The sequence below is a fragment of the Geospiza fortis genome, unplaced genomic scaffold (assembly GCF_000277835.1).
Source record: "Geospiza fortis unplaced genomic scaffold, GeoFor_1.0 scaffold41, whole genome shotgun sequence".
Taxonomy (NCBI): Eukaryota; Metazoa; Chordata; class Aves; order Passeriformes; family Thraupidae; genus Geospiza; species Geospiza fortis.
The window spans coordinates 21,434,860-21,458,051 of NW_005054299.1; the positions used below are offsets into that span (position 1 = coordinate 21,434,860).

The window sequence follows — 23,192 nt, forward strand, 5'->3', positions numbered from 1 at the left end:
CAAGCACAAGATGTATCTACCTCACAAAACTGAGCACAAGCTGCATTTCCCAATCTCCTATTCCACACCACCATAAACTTGGCTCAAACTGGGCTCCTGTGCAGCTGAGAAAGGCTCAGTGCAGGCCATGAAGAGAGAGAGAAAAAAAACAAGAGAGAAAAGAACCTGCCCATGGCCCAGGAAGAGTGGCTATCCTTGGAAAAGGGACACACACCCACACACTACCCTACATGCCAAGGGACGCCTAAGCATTTTGCATGAGAGAGCACACAGACTAAGGGTATAAACAAGCTAAGTCCCTTTGTGGAGTTGAATAGTGCTTTAAACCACTGAGACTGCACACAACATCTCTGCTGGAATTTAGTTAATTTATTCAATGATGCAGAAAAGAATACAGAACCCATCATCCCCAGGCTGTGCTGAATTTTCAAGGTTGACAGAATTTATATTGCATGAGGAAGTGAGCGATGCTTTTCAGAACTGAAGTGAATTTTATGGCTCCCAATATATCTTTGTTTACTGCTTTTATTTAAACTGCCTTAATCCAACTCTTGAAATGATACACATTCTGATGGAAAGCAACTGACGAGGCTCACAACTTGCTGTGAGCCCTTGCTAGAAAGAACACAAAGGGCTGGACATGGTCTTTGGTCTGAAGTGGTGATAACATTCATTCATCTGCTCTCCTGGCTGCCCAGATACAGACCTTAAAGCATCCCTTAAATATATCACTTAAAACTTCATGTCTTCGCCCATCTTTCTATAAAAATCAGTAGGCAGCTTTAAAAAGACATTTGTATCTTTCCAGATGGGTTTGCCAAAACACAAGCATGAGTAATTATATACAGTGTTTTAGTGCGACTACTCAGAAGTTCACCGTAAAAAATTTAATTATTTAATCTGTAATAAAAAGTACGTGGGTGCAGGATTTTTAAGGTAAACACTGTACTTCAGGTATGTCCCTTTAAATGGGACTTCAGAGTATGTGAGGTTGTTTAGCCAAGCTTTTACTTTTTCGCAGTCAATTTTTACTCCCTCACTCATTTTGGATTATGTTATTTTCTCCTCAAAGTTTTAAGACTTATCAGCTCCTTCACATTTCTTGCATTTGAAAATGAGGCTGAAAAATGCATGGAATCCATACTAGCTACTCTGCTGCAGAGTTGGTCATTTGTTATTCATGTGCGTATCTGCTGACTCCTTTTGGCAAGAGTCAGCTTTACCTTTGCCTGAGAAACAGGACAGAGGAATTCAAGCAACTGGAGAAAAACAGGCAAACCCAACAATCACTTGTTTGACAGACCATAATAATTTCTTGGCTGTTAAAATAAATATATTAGGTTCAAGACAGCATTCTGGAATGGAAAGGTAACAGAGCATTAAATGAAAGGTGGTAGAGAAATAGGGACAGTCAAAAATGAGAGTAAATGGTTTCTAACCCTCCCCAAATAACAAATTTGTTTCTAATACTGCATTTCATGTTTTCACAGTAACATTATTCTAACAAACAGATGGTTCCTTGAGCCATACTTGTCTTTATTTGAGACACACAGATCAACACAGCACTTTGGGGAAGACATCATCAAAATTTGGTTCCCTTTAGAAACATCCATCTTCGTGGCATGTTACTCATCATCATGGGGTAGAGATGCACTGTTGCCAATATCTGTACTTTTTACTGAAAATCTGGTAGCATTTATTGTTTCATCTATAAAAAGATGTTTCTTGGAACAAAGTGATGACGTGAAAATCTTGTTTTTATATACAAGTGCAGGCACTCACAAGCAGTAATGCTGAATGCTCAAACACAACTAAAAATTAGTAACAACATATTTCTAGGGCCTAACATTCTCCTGTACTAACATCTAAGTTGTAGAATTGGTTGTTCCCCAAGACTGTATAGAGTTACTGTCATGAAAATTATCAAAGAACAGTTAAGGCTACAAATACAATTTCCCTGAGATCTTTTAAGGTAGAAAAGCCCAAACGTGGAGAACATTATTACTTCACTAAGAAGTTAGGTAAAATTTGTCTTTGGTCCACTGTGATCCCTCAGTGAAAAAAGGTTCAACACCTCAGAGGATATGATCTCTGTTCTGCACTTCTGGAGAGCAATCATGCAAGGCAGTGGCTATTACATCTGGGAATAGACCTCCAGACAGGTTTCAAGAGTTCTGTTTACAGTATTTCCCTCCAAGAAACTGTCACCTCATCTCAGAGAGACAATCATCCTTTCAATACAAAGAATTAAGTTCCCTGACTCACTGGTAAAAAACAAAAAGCAGATAAAGTGGCAGACAACTGCATGACAAACTGAGAAGTCACAGTTCTCTTCTGAACATTGATTCAAACCATAAGCAAGCCAAAAAATCCAGACCATGCTGTAGATCAGATGCTGATCTCATAATGTGGACTACTCTTCTTTAATAACAAAATAACTCTCTTTTCTAGCAGAAATCTTCACTAAAGGTCCATGATGTGGACAGGGGCTTGTAATATTACATGAGTGTGGGTTCTGTTGCTGTTGAAAAAGTTTTTCAAACTCCTATGGCTTCATTTGTGATCTTGGACCTCTGAAGGATAATAGGTTGGGAGAGTATCATTGCAGACCGACAGCTCCGAAGTTCCAAGCTTCAAGTGAGCCTGCATTGGGTTGGATCCACCCTCCAGTGCTGTGCAGTTCACCAGCTGCAGTTCTTTGGTGAAGCAGAATTCAATCTGGCCAATTGTTTGTGCTTTTTCACCCTAGAAACATGAAGGGTAAAATAAGCCTCATGGAAGGAGAAAATAAATCAATTCTTCATCTACATTGCCCTATCTATACAATACAGTACTGATTTTTTGTGCATTTACCAGATGAAAAATGCAAAGAAAAGTACAAGAGGCATCCACTCTGAACAGCTTATAGTACATACTGTTACTCAGTACCAATCTGGGACTTGTCTAACTAGTAAGCCTTATTGTGAAATGCTGTGACACATTATCCTGGCCTTTACTCATCTGCACAATGATGAGTTCTGGCTGAACTCTGTGAATATTGAAGGGCACGTGTGACCAGAAAGACACTTTTCACCAACTCTTCATAGCAGGACAGGAACTGAGGCAGACAAAATTCTCCATACATGAGAAGAGAAACTAAATTTTATAATAGCTTTTGCACAAAAGTATACAGAAGCAAGCTGACAGAAGGAGCAGAAGCATCATTTTTGGACTACAGAACAGGCCAGGAAGAAAAATGCTGACTATGAATAAAGCAGGCAGGCATGGAGGCCTTTCATGTGGCAAAAAGATTACAGGAAAATCCCCCCCAATGCTCAGGTCTAACAAAATGCGGAAAAAAAATGGGTTTGAAACAACTAAGCAGGACAAAAAGATATGTACAAGATAAAAGTAACTGAGGTGAGAGGGTTTTTTGTTTGTTTTGAATTTGTGTTGTTGGGGGGTTGTTTATTTGGGTTTTTTTTTTAAGAAACGTAAGAATGGAGAGTGTGTCTAATCCATTTCAAACATCAAAGTATCTCCATCATGCATTTCAGGCATGGACAAGTCTAGAGCTCTGAAAAAGGCCTATCTTCAAATACCTGATATGTACTTTTTCATTTCTATTACCCAATACCTTCAGCTGTTAAGTACAGGAGACCCAAGCTGTACATTACTTTCATGCAATTGGAACAGTATTCCAAGTGTACTAAAAGCAATGGCAGAACTACAGTGAGCAGAGCTAGAAACTGGCTTTGTGCTAGCTCTGTATTTTCTTTCATGTCAAAAGGTGGGGGAGTATACAACCCACATTCAACTAAAATTCCTTTGTTCCTTAAAGTAACTTATAAACACGTTAAAAATATTGTAAGCTATAGATTTTTTTCATGTTAAAAAACATATGAGTAGAAAAACCTCACAGCATTACTAAAGCAAGAGTTGACAACACACTCCAACAGCAACAGTATCTTAGCAGGCTTCCATAAATTGTTGCCTATGGGCAGTAACTCTGCCAAGAGTTCTGCAGTAAATCACCTTGAACAAGCTGAGATAAGAAGGAACCACTTACAAGAGTGAAAGCTAACCTTGTGGGTTTTGTTTCTTGCTCTATTTTTCTATAAGAGCAGAGTAACCCAGCTGAAAAAAAAGGAAAGAAGGAGCTCTACAACCTACACATGTAATTGTTCAGAACACTATTTTGTTCCTTCAAAGGCACTTTTGGTTCAGATATGGTGACCTACACTTTACAGAACACTGTCTCTGTGTACCACCTTCTCTGCTGCATCATGATGCACAGCACAATTACTGGCAAGGAAAAATAAAAATACATGGAAATTTGAGACATGATTGGTTCAAAAGGAAGGACTACAGTGACCTCTTCAGGTATGGGCTCTCTGGAACAATCTCAGAGACAAGCTTCTGAGCTGCTTTATTTCAGAAGGATTCTGAGACCAGCACCCTCACCAAGGCTGACATTCACTGCCTCCATTCAGCTCACTCTTGTTGGTTTTAGGAATCCGCCATGCAGCAACTAAACTTTAGCAGGCATGGTGGAAAATGCCCAGCTACAGCAGTACCTCTGGCAGGGTGGCTACAGCATTCATGCAAGAGATGCAGGTTTAAATCTTTTAAGACAAAGAGACCTTCAAAACCCAAGGCCAAGAATCAAACAATATCTATATGCAAACAGCAGTATACACAAAGAATACCTAGACCTAAGTTTCACCATACCAGAGATTTTCCACTCTATTTTTGCTATATTTTTGATAGAAAGTGCTCCTTAATAAAAAGTAAGGGTTTTTTTGTTTGGTTTTCTTTTCCATTTTGGGAAGTTAGGGAAGTTTTTACCTCTTCTGGAGGAAGGCATTGGATCTTTGGTGTTACACCATAAAATCTTGTAAGAGCTTCCTTTATAGCAGGCATCTGAAAAATTAAAAAGCTTATAGAGATTAATAGGTCACAAGCACCTCTTCCAACAGCTCCCGCACTGGTTAAGCTCTCAGAAACTTTTATAAAAAGCACAACCTTAAGGAACTATAAAATTTCAAAAGATCATTTGTTCTACAGAAATTATTTGACTCCTACTGAAAAAAAAGTCTATGCACATGATTTAGTTTTATTAAAGACTGCCTCTTACCTTGTAATATGAACTGCTCGGCTTTATCCCAGCTTTCAAGAGACAACTGAAACAAAGAGAAAACATTTTTCCATGTTTCCTGTATGCAAACACACCTTCATAACCATTAGGTAAAACAGATCTTAAGAACCTGTCCAGCATTACGGCGATGGGAGCAAGGGCAACTTGTCTTTCATTCTTTGCCAGCCTAGGAAAGGCTGTTTTCTGAAAGGACACTTCCCATCCAACTTGGCAGGGTCAGAAAGAACCCTTCCCCACACCTTAACCTGAGGAACTAGGATAGTTCAGTCTTTAGACACAACTAGGATAAAGGGAGTTTCAGAGTGCTCTGTTCAGTGCCAGGTAGGGCATGCAGTTTAATTGCTTCTTTTCTCCTGCCTTGAGTCATTCCCCTGTGCTCCTGCCACTCCTCACCACTTGTGAGGGTGTTCCAGGCACCCTCATATTCAAACACAGGATGGGATTCCTTTGGTGGGAGACACACAGCACACTGGGAGAGGGATACAGCCTGTCAATCAGAATCAATGTTACTGTCAGGACAGAAACTGTTCCTAATAGATACGTTTTTGAAGAGGAAAAGCTGGTTACGTGAGAAATGAAGTAGTGCTCATTTCTCTGTATACCCCTTCCTTTAGGCTCAGTCCTGAGAGGAGTTCACATTTCCTGACAAGCTGACAAGACCTAACCCATGACGAGTCTTTGAGTCCCTACAGCTTCTTCTGTAAGAAGTGGGAACGGTCAGTATGTTGCAGGATTTAATCCATAAATGCTGATAATGCTCAACCCTTCCCTTCCAAGGTCAGTTTTGGCACAAGGAAGATTTTATCCAGCTGACTAAAGGACAAGGAGTTTTTCACTGTCATTTTACACTGGATATAAGGAGACTAATAAAATAGATGATGTTCTGTTAATTCTTACAGAAGGCTGCATGATGTCCTCTTTTTAATAATTTGATTTGTGGAAAGAACTTTTTTAACACTGGCATTTTTTGTCTTTCAAGTAGAAATGATATACAATGAGAACATTTTCAGTCTTTTTTCTCTTCAGTAAAGATAAAATTAATTATACTTATTTTCACAATAGATAATAAGCTTTGAGCAATTAATTTCAACATGCTTCAGTCTCTATTCTTTTGCAGTGTTGCACAAGCTGATACAGAGTCACATCATCGGTCACTGTGCCATCTGTAAATGTTTTAGTCACACCATCACAGCTACTTAGGCAATCGACTTAGACATCATTAATTTTAACATTACATATGACATGCTCAAACCCTGAAAACCCTCTCAGAAAAATCTGCTACAGTTTTAAAAGACATCTTCAAAACCGAGATGGGAGGGAAGAAAGGCTTATTTTCTTTGTGCATAGGCAAAATAAATGAGACTTTGTCAGGGAGATTGCTTGGACAGGATACTGGCAGAGCATAAATAGGATGAGCTGGTTTGGGGTTTCTTTGGGGTGGTTTTCTTGAGTTTTTTAAAGGTATATTTCTTTGTATGAAACTATTTCCTCTCTCAGATACTGTCCCCTCATGGTCAACAAATCTAAGTCAAACATCCTCTCACCCATACCAAGCACTGATCAGGAAAGGACTCTAACTTTCTGGCATTCAACTGCAGCCAGAACACATGCCTACAGCACTTGGACAAGCCACAACAGTCTCCTCAAGACATTGAATCTGGAATGGCCAGTGCGTTGGAACAGTAAGGAGAAATCAGCCCCTAGGACAAAGCAAGGGTGTCACATCAGGGCTGTCACAAAGAACAGCAGAGGACTGCCTGCAGCAACTGAACCCTTCACAACCTCCTCTCTTGCAGTTGTCTCTCAGCCTTTTCCCAGGATGTCCTGCACGATATTGCCCGCAGCTTGTCCTTTTCCCCTGAGCAGAGCACTGTCTTAAAAACAAGTGTTTGAGGCTCAGCATGACCCAGAAGTTTGGGGGGTTTGTCACTTGATTTAGAACTTTACAGGTACCATAGCTTTTGGTATCAAGACACAGCCTGTAAAGCTGCTCAAAAATTTACTGGCTCATGCTGTCTAGAAGGATGTTGCTAAGAATGATACTGGCTTACCTGACTGGAGTGACCAGAGACTGCTTCTCAGGGTAACAACTCTTCTTCTGAACTTCAGTACTAAAAATAATTTATGCTAATTCTCATTTCCTCTCCGCCATCAGATTTTTAGATGTTCATTTGAGGCTAGATCTGAAACCTTTAGGAACTGTTTGAAATAAAAGCTGAGTTCATTTACGTACCCATTGAGATCAACATGCTGGTAGAGTTCTATGGCTTTACCAAAGTATTTTTTCTGAGAATTAAGGACCTCAAGTGTGGCTGCACAAGTGCCATGTTTGTCCCACTCATGTTTCCTATAGGAGAAAAGCAAAATGCAAATTTTAGAACACATTGTTTGTAGATATATGTCCTGTACAAGCTAGCCATTGTACTTAAATCAAGTATCTGAAACGCTACACATGTGGAGTAGGATACTGCATTCAAATTTATCACACATATAAAAAGTAAACCCAAGCAAGTAAACCCAAGCAACTCCCACCACTTCAATTACAGCAACATCTATATACTCATGAAGTAAATACATATAATGCTCTTATGATACAATGCCCTATCAGTGGATTTACACGAAGATGTTTGGCGGTCAGAATGCACAGAATTTGCCTAGAAAATTACTATTTCTAAACTTTTTTTTAAGTTTTAGTGGAACCTTTTGTGTTAAATGCACTTTCAAAGCACTAATTTTTTATCTGAACTCAAAAGATTAAGCCTTATTTTGGGTAAAACAGTGAAATTGCACAAGCTGCTAAGATTTTAGCAGCAACTTTTATGCTGGCCTGTGGCAGAATTTTCATAGGTTTTTCCTGTGAAGTCTCAAGTCTTGCTTCTAATCCACTATCCATCCTCCTAAGAGCAAGGAACAGAGAGCAAAAGAAATTCTTGCAGTGTACAGCAGACAAACTCAAACAGGACAAAAACTGGGAAAAAGACAAACATGTTTTTATCAATTCTAAAGTCCATTGAAAGACTAGGCAGTACAATCTTTAGTGACGCTACCTGTGGATGTCATTTTTTTAAAATTCTTTTCAAGTTTTCACAATCCACTTGTACTATATAGGTATCAGTTCAGCAGATGTACACAAAGATTACCTAATCACAAACTCCTGCCATCAACACAGCGTCCTGTGACTTGATGATGCCTTAAGTACATCATCAAAAAGCAGAGAAGGACAACTATTATTCACTTGAAAGCCTACCTTGGAATTGTCCATTCATACTAAAAACTTCAGATTTTTCTTAAGGAATGAAAACACCTTAAAAGAAATTATGTTTGGATCTAGAGAAATAGTGTACTACTTCTGAACAGAAAATTACTACAGCAACTGTGGTGCCAGGAGATTTGAGGCAGGGGAGAAGATGCTTTATTGAAAGATTTTCACCGAACTTCCCAAATTTAGCCTTGTAGAGAGTTCTCATCTTGGCTGTAACATTCAACACAACTGCATGTCAACTGAATTGTTTATTGCCTGGAAGAATCCAGTTTCCATGGGCAGATTTCTCCATAAGGGATTTTAAATTACTAATGAGAAAAGACATCACAGTTTTAAAGTAAACAGAAGCTCTTTTAGAGGTAAATGTAGCAAGAAATATAGTTAGGTTGGATCAGAAGCAGATAATAGTCAGATCCAAAGGGCTACTAAAACAGCAGCAAGCTAGAGGCAAGGCTTTGCATGGATGACAAGGATGGCAAATTCAGTTCAGAGAGCATATACATGCATGTCTGTAAAACTAATGGTGATGTACCTGTCTTTTGAAGGCATTCAGTAGTACTTATATTGAAGTGTCCTGCTCTTTCTATAAAGAAGGCAAAAACAGAGGGCCAAAGACCTGTTGGCATTCAAGATGCCTTTTACTGCTACCATGGAACTGCTATTGGAGTGGTTGGGGAAGTCTGCACTGACAGTGCCTGTGAACCATCCTCTGCAGCAAGCCAAGAATGCACCAGGCCCAAGTGTTTTAATCAGTCCTGTGAGCATCCAGAATAGACAGAGAATTTCGTTTCCACAAAATATTTACCAAGACTTGAAGAGTATACTCTTCACAATGTCACACTATTTTGCAGTACAGCCATTTCAAAGGAAAAAAAAAGATACTGACCACAGCTACAGGTGTTCATCAAGGCCTCCATCCTTCTGCACCTCTTGCACCCATGAGCTTGGTGGTAGCACAGAGCTGCTGTCAGTAACTTCACTGAACAGAGAAGTGGCTACCATGACACAGTGCATTCTATTTCTCTATTTTCTCTTCTATGAGGAAGCCCGAAAGGAAAGCTCTCTCAAGACCAGCAACACAGTGAAACTAGCTAGGGAAAAAGATCTGGAAGCTGCTCTTGCAGCTACCTGTGATATCCCAGGAGTGCTACTGCTACTCAGATTTAATGTGTCAACAGCAGCTGCTTCTTCTCCCTGGGGACAAAGGGAGGAAACATTTTCTCACTAAGTTTCATTTCTCTAAAACTTCTGCTATAGCCGATCTTCAACAGCTGTATTTTATAAGAGAACAGATCTATACTATAAATGAGACTGGCAAGACACACTGCTTCAGTGGCTGCCTGGACACTTCCTCTCATGCATCTGAAGAACTACTCAGATGGATTTTTATAAAATAATATCCAAAATGCTTTTTAGGGCTTTTTTGTACTCACCAGAACTGGGTGCGATTCAGAGATGAATGAAGCACATCAGGCCAGTAATGTCTCATGTCTGACAAAAGATCCTAAAAATACCACAATTAATAAATGCACCTACAGCATTGAAAAGCTATTTCTTATACAATCTACATATATTGATAAATTTTTTACAACTGAAGCCTCATCTTTCAGTGTCCATGACTGAAACATTTATTTGAAGAAAAATAAAAGATCTTTTTCCCCCATATTCTGAAAATGCTGTTGTTGGAAGTAACAGGTACACCTACCTAAATATCTGAACATACTACTACTGACACACTGCCTCAAAGCAAGACTTTCCTTCAACTGTCCCTGCAGAAGTTGTTCAATCATGCAGTGTTCCATATTTGTCAGGCTCAAGTCTCTTATCCCTGTCTATAAAACATAAATGAATTTTGTTGAATTAAATACACTGGGGTTTTTTTTTAAGTAGAAAAAGAACAAAAAAGGACTAATGGCCTAGGAGAAAACACACAGAAAACAGTACTCTGAGCTGTTACTTTCTTTATTTTGATTTTGCAGTAGAAAATGTGAAGGGAGAACACCAACTGACTGAATCTTTTTCTTTTCACAGGTGCTTTTTGCCACTGCAGATCCATCACCTATGTGGTGGTGGACCTCTAGATTTCATTAAGGAGGATGTGGCTGAATGAGCCAAACTCCATGTTCACAAAATCAAGCAGGTACAGATGCTAATTATCACAAGGACAGCAACTTCAAATAGTACCAGAAGCACTAAATGAATTTCTGGAGTCCTTAAAAAACCATACTCCTCAGTAAACATTAGGAGTGATATTATGAACTGCAGATTTTGCATATTGGATGTGCAAAAGTAACTGCACTTAGCTCTGCCTGGTATGTCTGTTTTTGTTTTAAATACCTTTATCTCAGTGACATTGAAATGCCATGTTCTGTTACAGTCTTCAGCTCTGTCAGGCCTAGGGAAGCAAAACAAAATTGAAAAAAGATGTCTCTTAACTCACTACTGGTAAGTAACGTATCATTATCCTGAATTTTAAGTACGCAGGATTATAGCTGGAGATCTTACTTAAAAATGCAAGTAAACCAGAAGAACCTACAGGGGTTTAGACGTAAAATCTACAGTGGTTTAGAAGTAAAACCTTCAAGACATTAATTATGGCCAAAAGATTTCTCATGAAGATTCAAAAGATGGCCAGAAGATTTTGTTGTGATTTCTTTGTTTGGCCCTCTGGTCCCTTTCATTCCATGTAAAAGTCATTTGGGTGTGCCAATGACTTGGAAAGGTCTTGCACATGATGTCACTGGTGTCACTACTGACATGATCTCTCAAATTGCTGCCATATCTGATGTTTCTGCAAGTGTCACCAAGACACTCTCAGGGAATCAATACATAATGATCACTTTTCCAGGAGGCATAGCATAAACTCCTGCACCGATTTCAACCTGTATTTGTCTGGAAAATTTTTGAATTGCTGCCATTGGTATCAATTCCAGTGAGTTGATTCTTCTGAAGCAAATTAGTTTTGCTTTTGCAATATTTGTGGGGAGATAAGATACTTAAAGCCACAAGCAGTCATGAGATATTAACAAATTCTTTTTACTCAGAGAGACAAAAAAGAAGGGAAGCAATAGTTCCCTTTGTGCTTGAGACTATTTCTGATCTTATGAGGAATAAATAAATAAGTAAATAAAATGCTTATGTGGCCAGAGGATTTCAACAAGTCATGAGATACAGAAGTGTATTTCAGTTTCATGTCAAACCATAAGGTTTTCATTTTGTTTCAATCATAACAGACAGATCAAGATCTCCAAAAATAACTCCATAAAAACCAACCAAAAAAAAAAAAGCCACAAAAAAACCCCACCAAAACACATACTAAAAAAACCCCAAACAAACCCCCACCCAACAAAACCAAATCACTAAACATCCTGGTACAAAATTTGATTTTTTCTTTTTCAGGCAGAAATAAAACCACTCTTTGATCATACCACAATCCATGGATTGTCCAGTACTTTGGTGGGTCATGACAATCATTAGCATTCATCTGTAGGAAACAAAAACACAGAGTATTTGCTGCATGTATCCAGGCAAAAGTAAAATCTCATTCAGTGATGGCCCGACGTTATACTGTGGCATGCCAACTTTTCCTTGCCAAGCCAGGAACTGGTGAACTCCAGTTACTTGAAGCTGTCATGGATTATGCCACTTAGGGACCCACTGGCATTAAAATTTTGAAGCAGATCAGTAAAATCTGAACAGACAGGGTAAAAAGAAGATAAAAGGACAGGTTTTAAAGTAACAAAGAATAGCCTGATCCATGCTAAATGAACAGAGCTTTATCTGCATTTACAGTTCTCCAGGTGGCAGCTCTGTATTTTTCTCATAACCACATCTTTTCAAGGAGAGAAGAGCCATTAAAGTGAAAACATTCAAAATAAACTATATTATTGGACAAGCACAAAACCCTCTTTAAGCATTCAGGACTCGTTTTATCATTGTATTGAAAGTGAAAAATACAAAGAAGAGATTAAATATATTGCTTAGTCTAAGTAAAACAGACTTACGCTTTAATGATTTTGACTTGAGGTTCAAGGGAATGGAGAGAAAATGAAAGACTAAATACCTTCCTACAAAAACAGAAAAATAGAGCCTCCAATAAAAACTGTTGATAATACAGGAGAAATAGCCTACACTTTAATTACTGTTTAGAGCAGAGACATATGCCTGAAAAGAACAAACTAAAAAAAATCCATGTCACACATCACAGAATACCATTACTGTATTTTCCCTGATTATTATTCTTAGGAATTACAGCTCTTTCAAGTAAACACTTTTTGCCATTAACGAACAACCTCCCCAGACGTTCTTTTCCCATAATAATAGCTTTCTTTTTTGGTTCTGCATTCTGTTGTAATTATGCCACAATGCCTTTTATGTGATGCCAGAGCAAGAGCAGAGTGTAGAGAGGAGCAGAGACAGGCCTGTAATCTCACTAATTGCCTTCCACATGCCATAGGCCAGTGACAGCAAATCTGCAACTTCTGCAAGACTTTCTTGTTCTGTGTCCATGTCCTTCCTCTCCTCTCTTGCCACCAACAATACAAGCAATTACACCCAGCAAAAGCTTTTTTCCCTGAAAGGAATATTTTGAACAAACACACACTGAAAATGCCTAAACAATATTGCTCTGTTGGGACACAAGCTCTGTGGACCTGGAGAGGTTTGGCTATCTAGCCCAAAGTACAGCAAATTAATAGCCAACAGCTTGCTCAACTGAGGTGGCAACAAAACCAGTGCAATTGTGCTCCTTATTCAGCCTTTAACTGCAGTTCCCAGACATGCTAATGGAACACCGGGAGCATTTCAGATTTGAAATCATGGCACCAACCTTCCTAGCAGTTTCTTCTATCTGTCTCATCGGACTCTTGGTGTTACCCTGTGCCCTGGCAGAATTGGGAGGTCAATGCAATCTACAATACCTTAGTTCACACTCTGCATGCTTTGGCCAGCTTCATTCAATCTCCTTTTTCATTCTAACCTTAGTATCTTTCCAACATTAATTTTAAATCAATATAATAAAAAATGCAAATGCTGGTCTGCAAAGCTGGGTACCCCTGCTTGCTGGTGCAAAACCACTTGTCAGCCTTCCTGTTTATCACAGGCTGCTGGAAGATTAAATTCAATCTCTAGAGATTGACTGACTAGAAACAGAGGTACAAATATTTATTTTCAAGTGAGCACTGGACCCCAGAAAGCCCCGTATACCTAGATTCAAGTGAAAAAGAAGCACTGTTTTCTCCTGTTTTAAAGCAATCTGATAATCAAACCAATCCAAATGGACCATACACGACCTACAAAACTGAGCAAAGGCCTAGTGAGGCTGTAGAGCACCCACCATGCTGAGAGGGAACACTTCAGCAGATGGATTAGCCTATTTGTAATAGCAAGTCACTGCCCAAACAGCACGTGCCAGAAGCATGGAAGCTTTTATCATCTCTGAAATGCCAAAAAACGAAATACCATTGGTGTGTCCCAGAAGTGTCACCTGTTGAGCTGCCCAAATTACAAATCCCTTGGTACAGCAGCTGGTAAATGTGAAAGGAGTGATACTGGATCACAAACAGATACACCAAACAAATAAAAAATCAGCTTCTCAGAAGTGAAATATTTACTCCTGTTCTCCCTTCCAACCACCTTACTTTGGTAGGCCATCTCTTTAATTAAGATAAATTGAAAGTTATTTTGTAATGAAACACGCAAAGAAAAACTCTTGCTTTTCAAACTGCAGAGAGAGTTCACCTCTTCAACTTCTACCCCTCAAACGATGTTAAATTACTCCCCTTCCTCCTTTAGTCACTTTAATTCTTTCTGTATTATGTGACTACTTCTATTTTTACCAAAAAAAGAAGGAAAACTAATATTTGTATTCTTCATTTAAGCCTCTGCTATAAAATTATTGCCAAAGCCTGAACTTAGGAAAACTTTTTATCTCATATTGAAAAATAAAAATTAAAAAAAAAATCATCTGTTGCTTAACATTCAAACCTGAATTCAGGCTGTTCTGCTCATTATTCTATTATCCTTTTTTGACTCTTTCCTTTAATGAGGACATATGTGAAGTAAAAGGCAGATGACAGCAGGTACCATTTCTTTATTGTCCTTCCCATTCCTAACAGAGAAGGAACTTACAAACTTGCACTGGATTTTCCACATTTCACACACACACACAAAAACCCAACCACATTAAAAAAATTCATCTTTTTGCAATCTCCAGTATGCAAAAGCTGAAATAATAGTTCTCTTTGTAAGTTCTGGAATAAAAAGTTTTCACAACTCTATAAAAAGGGAGTAGCAAAGTCCCTCTTCTTGGCCTTGAATTGCTCTTAAGTCACACTCACTTGTTACTGAAAAGTGTGGCATGAATTAGCCACAGGCATAATTTTTTAAGGGAACAGGAATTTCATAGTCACTTGAGGTCTGCAAATCTAGCTTAGATATCTTTGCATAAGACAGTCACCTTAGGTCAATTATATGGTAATGGAATTTCTAATCACATTACAAGGAAGAAAATCTCTCTTCCTCCTTTACCCTTTTCACTGTAGTAGTCAGTAATTAGGTCCTGGGGTTATCACTGCTGCCATGATATCACTTTATTTTAATGAGATAGTTTGGAAGATATGATTACAAAACACTTTCCAATTTAATTGCGCCGATCACACTCAGTATTAAAAGCATCAGCTGAACAGTTACTTTTTAAAGCCCAGGAAGAGCTGGGAGAGGTGTGCTCTTAAATTTCTGGCATGCTGATCTGTGCCCCCTAAATTTTTGGGCCTTCAAAAGCCTAAGAAACTTTTCAAGCACAAATCTCCAAAACAGGTAGAAGTTAACAAGAAGCTCATCCACATACCTTAAAAACACACTGTGTATGAAAGAGTCTCTAATAAGATTCCTTTACACAGGAGACACAAACTACGAAGTACTGTCAGAAAAAAAAGCATCTTACAGGTTTTTGCCATAAATTATATAATGACTTCTGCTGTTTCTTTCACAGCTTTTTCCTTTCAACATCATGTCAAGAGTTTTAAACTGAATAATAACACTAAAAATATTTACACCCTGAAAAACACCAGTTATCATATATAAATAGACCAAACACACAGAAGAATCTACCTACTTAAAAATACTTAAATTAATTCCTGAAATTAGGAATTTCAGGAATTTAGGAATTCCTCTTATGTAAAACAAGAAAGCTATTATAGGAGTACAGTTGAGATCTTGTTTCTTCATATGACTCAATGATGGGAAACAAAGGAAAAAAGTTACTTAATGTTATTTTAATATCTCTTTTTCTGCACTTCTCTGAATGCCTCTGTCCACTTCTTACTACAAAATATTACAAGAAATCAACAAAGGACAAGGAAGCCTACATTTTCTGATGCTCAATATCTTCAATAATTCACTACAACTTCACTGGAAGATCATGTTAATTATTTGTCAATTTATCAAGTACACTACCCTGGAATTCAGAGGAGCAACCAGCATAAACACACAGTGGGAAAACCGGTTGTTTTTTTTTAATTTCGGGTTGTTTCATTTTTCTTTTTTTATTTTTCCCAATTGTTCTCATCTCATTCATGCAAGCAAGGGTTTGCACTGCTACTGACTCTGAACATTGAATCGTGCTAGGCACTACAAACTCTTCAACATCAACATTTCTGCTTCAAGTCAGTAACAGTGATGCTTAATCAACAGAAAATCAGACACAAATTGCATCAAATCTTTCCTTATTTCCACACAAAAACAGGCAAATAAAAAATAGAGCAGTGGTCTCAGTCTCTGGTCTGAGACACACACATCTGACTTTTTTATTGATATTACCCTCCACATTCATTTGGCTGAACCTGAAGCTATTGTATTATCCACAAGGTTCTTCTACCTTGTGTCAGTAAATCTGATCATATTTTTTACTCAACTGTATGGGATGAGACCTCTGAGTACTTCCAGTATAGGAAAAGTGTTCTACTTACCAGATAGTAGTAGATACTTAATAGCAACAGGACCCCCTCTTAGCTGTGCTTTGACAGATACTTGGAAGGTTGGGTTCATAACCCTCAAATACAGCAAAAAATGCAGAAATACTCAGAGACACCTGCCACAACACCTTTATAGCTCTCTTTCCTGACTGAATCAGTATTTGATGACATCATAGAAATACTGGAGTCATAATTACAAAGCTAAAAACCTTATTGTGCAGCAGATAGTTCAAATACTGAACTGTCATCAGGCAAACAAGGCAGGCAAGTCTTCCTACAGAGTCTGATGAAAGTCTAGGATTAAGTTTATAACTAATAAGATGTCACAAATTCTGCAATAAGCTTAGTGTACAGTACACCCTACACTGACAACTCTATCTGTAACTCACCACAATCTTTCCTGTTATGGCTGCTCTGCATTGCAGGGGAAATAGCAAAAGTTGCATTACGATGAGGAAAAGCCTTTATAAAGGCATAACCAAGATTAAATACTTAATGAGCTTTATTCACTCTGTATTCACACATTTATTATCCAATGCTACCTTTTTTAGGATAAAAGAGAAACACAAAAATCTCACCTTACATACAGTCACTGGCCAATGATGAGCAAAGTACAGCTTTTTCCAGGCATGAGGGTGGATGTCACTGGAGAAAGACAGACAAATTTATTTTTCTTCAAGTATTTTAAAAAGAGGAACACCTTCATGCATACACTCCAAACTAATGATTCAGAGAGAAACAACATATAGGGAAACATGCTAATATCCCCACTGTTAAACAAATTCTCCTTCTGCCACCCTATTTCCATATGCTTTCCATTTCTTAAGTATAAGAAGGAGGGAAAAATCCTCACAAATTTGTTCAAGAAGTGTTGGAAACCTGAATCACATCAGTTCTATAGAGGCCTTTTTGAACAGTTTGGAGCAGACCTATTCTGGTTAAGCAGATGTAAATAAAAAACCTGTTGCATCAGACACTACAGCAGATATATTTAGTTATTAAGCAACCAGACAAAGTAATTAAATAGAACAGCAAATGGAAAAAATTAAACAGAATTGTAAATTATTTTAACTGACAACGTAACATGCAGAACTGTCAAAATAAATTGTTATTCTCTGGAAGCTAACAGCCACTTGTCAGTCATTAGTTCTTGCTAGAGGATATATTACCAAAAGAAAAAGGAAAAAAAAAAAAAGAATAAAAGACCAAGCTAATTCTTCTCAATCTGAGGACAGCCTAGGGATGCTTCCATGTTATATCACACATCAGTTTTTTCCTCTAGTTTTTCTACTTTGCAATGGCAACATTTTCTCTTAAGCATTCACATGTATCCGTGGTTTTCTATACAATATAGAAGAACAGCTATGGAACTTACCAGGCATAGCCACAATGAAAATAATTAACACTTTCATAGGGGTCTTTACTGTTGCTGTAGAAACCTCAAGAGACAAATTGCCCTATATTGCAGAGCAATTTATTTCCTTGGTTTTAAAAAGTCCTTACTTAGAAATGATCTTTCATTAGACTTTTCATTTGATCTTTCATCTGTATTTGAAATAGCAGCTGAACTATGCAACATCAGTCATGCCAATGAGTTCTCCTAGAACACACTTTGTGGCTAAGGACAGGTCAGAAAACTCTACTTATTAAATAGGAAAAGTTAAGCTCAGAACTGGAATCCAAGGAAAGCCATTTTTGATGCGTATGCAGCTGCAGAGATATTCCCCCCTTCTCTGGACCTGAGTTATCATGCTCTGTGCAGCTCAGGAAGGTGTCTCTAGAGCTGACTCTTTGCCAAGATGGCCAAGCCAGAGGCTAAATCCTGGGGATTGAAGAAACATCAGCACAGTGTCTAAGCTACCCACCAACTGCAATGTAGGCACTGAAAAATTCAGCACTGAACTGAGCACCCCTAACCATTCTCTTGCCAAAGCACTAAAAGGAAGCAGAAAAGTTTATTTCCTCAAATAATGCAATAGGAATTTCAGCTTTAACCACAGAAATGTGACTTGGGGTGTGGTTTCTCCCATGGCCCATTGGTATTGAAGCTCAGATTTTGCCAAGGGGCAACAACCATCAAAAGGTGGTGCAGCAATCTGATACAGCCTCAGTTGGGATGTCATATGAAAATTAATTTTATATTGTCAGAACTGAGAAAACAGCAAGGAAAAGATAAATAAAAGAGTAAACAATGCAACAGTTAGCGCAGTTCACGCCACAGAGATTACTCCATATTTTTTGCTGTGAGTGTCAAAATAATTTAAAGTTTTTGTCATTACCACATCACAACTCTAAATGATGTATTTATAGCAAGATGAGAAAAGTTTAAAGTGCAACAAATGGAATTTAGGTTTCTCCTCCCTCTTTCTTCATGCTGACACATCTAAAGGTTTCCTCAGGCATGATCCTTGCTCCTCCTGTTAATGTAGATGCCTTACTATAAATCACGTAAGGGTAGAATAACACATCAAAAATAGTACATAATAACAAATTTACATTAGAAGTTAAACCCTTCTGATCTGCACTTAAGAGTGAGTTGTCAGATGTTTAATTTAAAACACAACTTACCTTTGAGTAAAAGTATCTGAAGTACACCAACAACATAGTGCCATGAAAAACCAACCCAAAATCCAATAGTGCAGCTTTGCAGGTTTCATTTTGTTATCCAAATAGCTGTAAAAAGGCATAGAAAGAAGAAATCTGTTACCTATCCAACACACTTAAATGTTAAAATGCAAAAGAAACCTACTATGTCAGAAATAGCAGGTAATGGTAACTCTAGATTAGATTTACAACCATGGGTAAATGGGGATGTCTTTCAGGGCTGTGCCTGATTGCCCAGCTTGTATGGTAATTTTCATAAACTAATGCCATCAAGGATGAGATCACTGTTTCCTTTTTTTCTTTACTTGCACATAATTGCCACAGGGCCACCTTCCAATTAACAGAAATATATAAATCTTCTACAGAGCTATACTTTCTGTAATTGAAGATTCTACTTGCAGTCAGCTCAAATGCCCAAAGTGATTCATTAAAGAAACTTTGAACTTAATATTGAATATTCGTGTTGGATTGGCCAAGGCCGATATTAGAAACTCACAGGAAGCCAAGGATGATGTCCAAAGCAGAAATTCTGTCTAAATGCCAGTTGACTACTAAACTAATATTTTTTTAAAATGCTGATAAAACCACATGAAGTTTCTGTTCTTGTTATAAACCTGAGATAGCCTCTATGGAACCATGCATAATTTGCCTAATACTTCATGGACCTTAGAAGTCAGAGGATAAAAAACCAAATCAACCTCCAGAAAGAGAAGGACTTCTACTCGGCTCAGGTCAAAACCCCCAACTGTCTCCCAGATCTGCCAGCCATTTCACAGCATTTCAAATGCTACCTTCTAGAAAGGGATGTACATGCACATATTTACATGCAAGTTATTAAAGCCTCACCAAAACTACTTCCCAACCTTCTCAAAATGACAACCCTACACCACAAGACACTGTGTGTAACCTAGGTGACCTTTCAAAGATCTCTCACTACATGAGTTGTATTCTTTTTTTCTATGGATGTTTTTTTAATTCATTCTTACCACAGTCAAGTAAAGCCTGTTTTGACACCACTGAAGACATGGCTGATTCAGCCATTACACTGAGAAAACTCAGCATAATTCATATTCACAGCTCATTATAAAGAAGAACCCATTTTCCCACAGTTGTTGTGTGGCTCTGGACCCAGTCTGCAGAACTCCACAGTTCTGCAAACACTGTGCCAGAGCTGAAGTACAAAGGAGGGAGCTTCCGCGCTTGCAAAACGTGTGGGGATTTCAAAACTCGTGAGGGGCTTGGGCAACAACTATAATGTTAACCAGCTAAATTTATCATAAGGTCTTGCTAAATTGTGAGGAAGCTAGCATCTTTAAGACATTCTTCTATTTCATACATAAATGCCTCTCTAATTTGTAATAGACACATTATCAAGGTACCTGGCCTAACAGAAGATATAATCAGATAAATATTAGCTGCCAACTGTTATCTTCTTGATCTACTTTCTTAAAAACACCAGAAGGAATTTCACTCACCAGGTAAAATAAGAAAAAATGAATAATAATTTTTAGAAGATCATTTGGAGAGTGCTACTTGTATGGAAAAGCAAAAATAATGCAGAACTAATCTTCAGCAAAAGCTAGCCAAAGAAAGACATACATGCTGTATTAAAGAAATTGATATAGTCATACAGTGTATAAAAAAAGTCACAAGTAAGTAAGTAAGTGCTGGATAGCCAATTTCCCCAAGAGTTCTGCACCTCAAGTGATCTCCAGTCTCATCATTTGAACAACAGGAATTAATGATGTGCGATTCTGCCTTATGGACCTGCTTAATGGTTTCATCTTCTATTATTTTGAACTGAAAACCAACCAAGCAAGACAACTTTTCTGCATGAAAAACTATAAAGACAAAATCTGGGGAGATGTAAGAAGTATAAGATTCATGTAAAATTCTGCCCTACCTACAAAAAGCAGAAAGTACCACTTAAAGGACAGTAATGTCACACATCACTAAAAAAAAGCTGCACTCTACAATGGTGTGGAAGAAACATCTTAAGGAAGTGGATTCTGAAAGAAAAATAACCCAGCAAGTGTTACAGCATTTCTTTTGATGTAAGTTGGTAGGCAGAAAGAAGCTTTTTTTTTTCAGTGACTAAGCAGCAAAAAAAGCATAAAGGTAATTGTCTGCTTTCTCACTGGACTCTTATGTTTGACCAAGTAACTACCAGGAACAGAGAGGGCTTAAAAAAAATGCTGCCATCGGAGTAGCAGAAGGTGCAGATTTATTCTACATATTGTTCTGAACCCTGAAACCACAACATTGGGCAACAAAGCAGGTTTGAAAGCCTCCAGTCTGTAACTTAAAATTTTTCCACTGATAAACAATACATAAACTCTCTCTAAGGATTTAGCTTAGAAGACAACCTTGCAGGTACCACAACACTATCAAGACAGACTGAGTGATTTATTCAAGCTACCTTTTATTTGTCTGCAACATTGATGGTGGGGGGTGAAAAGTGCATCAATTTCACCCTAAAGGCATCTGAATGATGCACATTTGAGGAAATACACGCATCCAAATGAAAACTGCATTAACAACTAAGATGCATACAGCACACACATTTTTAATAACAATTGCTTCTGTTCACTAAAAATACACTAGATTACTAATTTCACAAATACAATAAAGAACAGATTTAACAAATCTTACACTAACTTTTCTCTAGTAAGAATCAAGGATTTTGTATTATGAAAGTTAGTTACAAAAAAAGTCAAGACATTCCAAAAGATTTCATAATGTAGAAAACTTAAAAATGAAACCTGCACACATACATAAAATTATTACTTAACACTAGGCTATCAACTCATTTTTATTATGGATAAAATTCCAAAGGGCGAGGACAGCTTTAGGATTACTCTTGGTTTACTGTACCTAGAACAGGAATGCAAAACACGCGTTTCTGTGTATGTTTCTATGTGTGTTTCTATGTGCTAGTAACCCAGTCAGGGCAAGGTCAACTTCACTAACAAAATAGCATTGTTCCATGCTGTTTTCAAAATTACCTGCCCAGGCTTATCAAACGCTAGAGGGAACCTGTAACAAACATTGAGGAAATCCTCCTTTAACACATTCACTATAGTTTGAATTCTAATATACCATCTTGAGGGGAGTGATGATGTAGCACATGCTTCTTTAGGACACTTGCAATTAGTCACCTCTTATTTTACTCCCTTATTTTATTTCTGTTTTGCTTTTAACAATTAGCTTGACTAGCAAATCTCTCATTAATACAAAATCTCCTGCTCTACAGTTTAGTTCAGCATGTAAAATCAGAAGAGAAGATGCTGCGGAAGAGCACTCGAGCATCAGCGGGAGATGCCCATGGTTATGACACAGCATGCACGCAGCTAAATGCTGGCAACAATGCCCAGAGATAAGATTTAGGACAGTTTGCCTGGCATCTAAAGCCACAAAAATGAACACCCAAGGCTTTGGTAGCATCCCTAACAAACCAGCATGCGCTGCATCTGCCACAACGAGTTAGACAAGCCTAGTCACAACACTGTATGCTAGAAGCATTAGCTTAATTCAGTCTTAGATCCGGCAAGTTTTACCTCCACTGCCCACTCCCAGCTAGCCACGCATCCCAAGCCCAAGTACTGGTCCGAGTAACTGCAAAAGGCTCTTCGAAGCCTTTTCAGAGGCAACACTCACGCCCACCGGCACGGCACGATTTCAGCAGCGCCCCTCTCACGCCGTTCAGCGCGATGGGGGCTCTCTCTGAGCGGCGTCGGGGTGACCCGGAGGGAGCAGGGGCAGCGCTCAGCCCGGCCGGCTTCCCGGGAAGCGCCGGGCACGGCGACTCCTCGCCCTCCTCGCACGGCAACCAGCACAGGGCTCTGCTCCAGCACCGATGTCACTGCGGCAGCAGAAAGCCTCAACTCCAGATAAACAACCATTACAGAGGCGTCTGCACAAACTGCAAACAATGCAAATCTCCCAAGCACCGGAAGCCTCAGGCCTCCAGGCGACAGGAGGATGCCAAAGCCGATATAAAGTGTAAAAAAAAAACCCCAAGAAACAATATTAAGAGTTTTCCCGCCTCTGGGAAATGCTGCCACTTATTTGGCTGACTTTCGATTTGTTACGGATGGAATTTAAAGCACAAGAAGTGAAAGCAAACACAATCTGAGTCCGCGCCAGGCCTGCAAGTCCCACCTTAGCAGTCCGCGCAGCTGAGAGTCCCAGTAGCAGAGAGCACTCTGCCTGGGAG

The 23,192-nt window shown here is 38.6% G+C and overlaps 1 protein-coding gene across 1 annotated transcript; it reads right to left on the bottom strand.

The window, feature by feature from the left end:
- Positions 1–349: 349 nt before the first annotated feature.
- Positions 350–19,041, bottom strand: RNASET2 (ribonuclease T2). The gene is made up of 9 exons (XM_005416353.3): positions 18,941–19,041; positions 16,951–17,017; positions 11,828–11,883; positions 10,737–10,794; positions 9,833–9,903; positions 7,371–7,484; positions 5,117–5,162; positions 4,828–4,902; positions 350–2,745 (listed from the first exon to the last, which is right to left on the bottom strand). The coding sequence occupies exons 1-9, from the start codon at positions 19,027–19,029 to the stop codon at positions 2,554–2,556; spliced, it is 768 nt and encodes a 255-aa protein (XP_005416410.2). The 5' UTR covers positions 19,030–19,041; the 3' UTR covers positions 350–2,553.
- Positions 19,042–23,192: the final 4,151 nt, after the last annotated feature.